Raw genomic sequence first — 3853 nt, 5'->3', positions numbered from 1 at the left:
AGATGGAATACAGGTACCCATATCAGCCATGTTCTAGGTTGCAGGAAGCGAGCAAAAAATTCTGGAGGTCTTCAACCTTCTATGGTATTTGTGGAAGGCAAGAAATGAAGATTCAACAACAAATAATAGATGATTCACCCAGATGCACCATGCAGCTCAAGCAATAATACAAGGTAGGTTTTTAACTTCTGATGTTGAACAAGTACAGAGACGGATAGGTACATAGGAAAATAGACACGGGCTTCATAAATTCCACAACAACACCCAAGACTTCTTCTACGGGGACCAAGATGCTATACCGATGCGGCAATAATTCTAGATACACAAGCCACAAGACCAAGAAAGGCATGCCTCGACTTGTTCATCCACGACATAGGAACCATACTCTCCTCTTTGGGAATTTTCATACCTGCCTAGGTTCAAGAAGCTCACAACCCTCTCATGACCAAGGCTTTAGCTGTCAGAATGACCTCCAAGATGGTTAAAACACTCAACCTCAACCAAGTGACCTACATATCTGACAATCAAACCCTGGTGATAACCCTTGACAAGAGAGACATCATCTTAGCTCGTGGACACTAGAAGCTCCGATCGGTTCTCACATATTTTGGAAACAACAATGAAATCAACACTACGATGTGCGCAATATAAATAGGAGTATAAACAAAACTGCTCATGCTTTAGCTAGAAGAGCCTGAAAATTTTGCTTCTTTCATTTTTAAGTGTAATCATATCTTCCATCACTAACGGTACTCAGTTTTAGAGGCACTGCAATATGTAATTTGGGGTGAGTTCCACCCTTATACTTTGACCTATATGTGAAATAAAATCCGGTGATTATAAAAAAAAATCCATTTTTCACCGTCCATCCCACCTGGTCTAACCGGAACTCGCCACGTGTCCAAACAAACATGCGCTCGTCCTAAGCTAAAACATGCCGTGCTACAATCACCTCGCTAGGCCCCCAACACACTCGGGCCGTTCGATGCAAAACTGACAGCCCATATTTGAGACACGGCCCGAAGCCCACCCGGAGAAAACCCTAGCACGCCACAACCATAAAACCACACCCCTCTCCCACCCGCCGCCGCCACTCGCCGCAACATCTCTCGCTACGATAGGGAGCACGCCGCCGAAGCCCTAGCTCCCCCTTCCACCGCCAAAATGGTAAGGCTCCTCCTTCCCCGTCTCTCTCTAGGAGAAGCTCGATTTTTCTCTGTTGTACTTGCGCCGATCCGTGTTGTTTCGCCTGCTTTGCTTGATTGGTGCGTGGGTTTTATTCTGTAACCGGCCTCAAGTTGGATCGGTGGTAGCTCCTGTAGATGCTTTCACGTAAAAGAACTGGTGGTGTGTGTCAGTGGTGTGTAACTTGGTTGGTTGCTGTGATCTCAGTAGATACCAAGACCTAGCTGTGTTCTCGTTCTGGTGAACCAGTACTTCTTCGTTGCGTTCGATAGGATCCGTGCGTGAGGTAGTCTTTTTGATCGCGTTGCCCCTAGATATTTTTAGATCTGTGGAATATGGTAGCGTAAGGAAGTTTTCGGTTAGTATTATCCATCTGGTAGTGTTTCTTGTGTTTTTTCGATTCTGGTCAAGGGGATTTATGTTAAATGCGAACTGCACACTGTTTCCAGATGTTAAATGTGCACTTCACAACATTATGTGTGACAGATAGCATGCTGCCTTATGCCCAATGGCTGCTTATTTTGTGATTGATTGGAGACTGTAGGTTCTGTGTGCACTGCTGTGGAGGAATTACTTGAAATCTTTTTTGTTTTTTAGTTTTCAACTTGCGACATTTCCACTTGCATGATGAGCGATGTTTAATCTCAGGCATTTTGTAGTCAATAAGAACATCGAGTATTCTCTTTTGCGCAGTTGACATCTGAGCTTAGTTTAGCATGCTATGACCCGGGAAATTTGTTTAGATAATCCTTTCTGGTCTATTCAGCTTGCGGCAAACTGGGAGCTGGTAGTTGTTTGTGCTGACAGCGGATCCTCTGTATGCATGTATTGCCATGGACCATATAACCATGTAGTGTATAGTTGTTTTGCTTTTACTCTTCGCCCTTTACACATTAGCACAATTCTTTCTGGAAAATTCATTGATATACAGTTGCTATGTTTTGTTTTAAATGCTTAATATTTGATATTTGATATTTGAAATACTGGATCTTATGATGGCATGAAATCTTTGAGACCTGATTATTCTTGTGATGGCAATCATAAGCATATCTTCTGAGGACCTATTGAAGTTGCAATATGAATTTTTACAATTTCTTTTTCCAACTTTTGTTGAACCTGTTTCTTGAGCAATATGGACTTATGGAAAACTAATATACTTTTGATCATTTTCAATTTGTTTAGTTGCTATAAAATACTGATCTGTTGCCTCCTTTGGATCAAAACTGTTTTTAACCTGTGCCATTTTGTTTCAAATGTTATATAGGTGAATGTTCCTAAGACCAAGAAGACCTACTGCAAGAACAAGGAGTGCAAGAAGCACACTCTTCACAAGGTCACTCAGTACAAGAAGGGTAAGGATAGCCTGTCTGCCCAGGGAAAGCGTCGTTATGACCGCAAGCAGTCAGGATATGGTGGTCAGACCAAGCCCGTCTTCCACAAGAAGGTATCACAACATACTTGGTGCAATTGTCTGATTGAGCTGCAAATGCTATATACCTGTGCCTGTTCAATACCTGCATGAATGTGTGAAGACAATTGTGAAATTATAAATGTTTGTGGTATATATAACCGTCCGCTTTCGTAACATGACAAATTGTTGGTTTTCAGGCCAAGACCACCAAGAAGATTGTGCTGAAGCTGCAGTGCCAGAGCTGCAAGCACTATTCCCAGCACGCTATCAAGGTACTGTCTCATTTCTCTTGAGATGAACAATCTCTCGAGTGAAGCATTTCTTTGTGTGTGTTTCCTAACATTTCTTATTCTCTATTTGCGCAGAGGTGCAAGCATTTTGAGATTGGTGGAGACAAGAAGGGCAAGGGAACGTCTCTTTTCTAAGCTGCTCATCACCTATCTGGAGTTGTGGGGTCTACTGTTCTTAAAGCTTGTCAAATTTCAATGTAACTAGCAGACCGTGCTATGTAATCCAAATTCCATGTCTGACTTCTGGCTAAGTGAAAATTTGTAGCTTGAATCTGCCTTCAATCCATACTTGTTTGATTTTGCTCTAGCTTGTTTATCGTGTGCCTTCGAGGCGTTTAATATTTTCTTTTACGGCAAGGTTGGTTTGAGGTAATGTGAGTTTGTTATTTGAATGAGTAATATGTGCGCAGTAGCCCAAGTCAGGCCCAGCAATTGCACAATATTGCGTCACTCGTTTTATGCTGTGGCTTCCATAGTATTTAGGCAGATTTCGGTTGTGAGACACGGATCTCAGGCTGGTCATAAAGAATATTTTCAGAGTACAAGATATGGATTCCGATTCCACTCATCTGTGTCATTCCCTTTCCATCACTAACCAGCATAGATCATAAGTTGATACAGAAGGTCGACTCTCTTGCTTTCAGGCTCAACCTCGTCACAGCTGTCTGTGTTCTCTCAAAAGCGAAAAAATATTCACACATCATACTATCCCACAAACAATATTCTGGAGAGCTCCAACAAATTCAAGCAGCTCATGAACTTGGGAACTACATTATTCTTCAAGTAAGAAAACACTCAATTAACTGTGTAGGTTTAGATATTCCATGGATATTCGGCTATTTGAGGAAAAAATTTACATGATCACCTGCAATCACAAGAAGAGAGGTGGCAGATTTAGTGCACATGGTTGTACCTCCTACTCACCATGGATCAAACGCCATGTTTGCTCCGTGTGTGTTTTACCAAG

General features: G+C 42.0%; 1 protein-coding gene and 1 non-coding gene across 2 annotated transcripts; both read left to right on the top strand.

The window, feature by feature from the left end:
* The first annotated feature begins 1008 nt into the window (after window positions 1–1008).
* Window positions 1009–3243, top strand: LOC133893638 (large ribosomal subunit protein eL42z/eL42y). Its single transcript, XM_062334719.1, has 4 exons — window positions 1009–1167; window positions 2450–2629; window positions 2794–2868; window positions 2962–3243. Exons 1-4 carry the CDS (start codon window positions 1165–1167, stop codon window positions 3019–3021), a joined length of 318 nt encoding a protein of 105 aa, XP_062190703.1. The 5' UTR covers window positions 1009–1164; the 3' UTR covers window positions 3022–3243.
* LOC133894204 (small nucleolar RNA R66) lies at window positions 2174–2246 on the top strand. Its single transcript, XR_009905013.1, has one exon. It is a non-coding gene; the product is annotated as a small nucleolar RNA R66 (small nucleolar RNA).
* Window positions 3244–3853: the final 610 nt, after the last annotated feature.

Source organism: Phragmites australis, chromosome 15 (assembly GCF_958298935.1).
Source record: "Phragmites australis chromosome 15, lpPhrAust1.1, whole genome shotgun sequence".
NCBI classification, from domain to species: domain Eukaryota; kingdom Viridiplantae; phylum Streptophyta; class Magnoliopsida; order Poales; family Poaceae; genus Phragmites; species Phragmites australis.
This window is presented reverse-complemented; position numbering and strand designations above follow the sequence as displayed.

Excerpts from the sequence above, each read along its gene's own strand:
- LOC133893638 (XM_062334719.1), top strand. Across the intron at positions 2,630-2,793 it reads AGCCCGTCTTCCACAAGAAG|GCCAAGACCACCAAGAAGAT; the intron begins GTATCACAACAT and ends GTTGGTTTTCAG. Across the intron at positions 2,869-2,961 it reads ATTCCCAGCACGCTATCAAG|AGGTGCAAGCATTTTGAGAT; the intron begins GTACTGTCTCAT and ends CTATTTGCGCAG.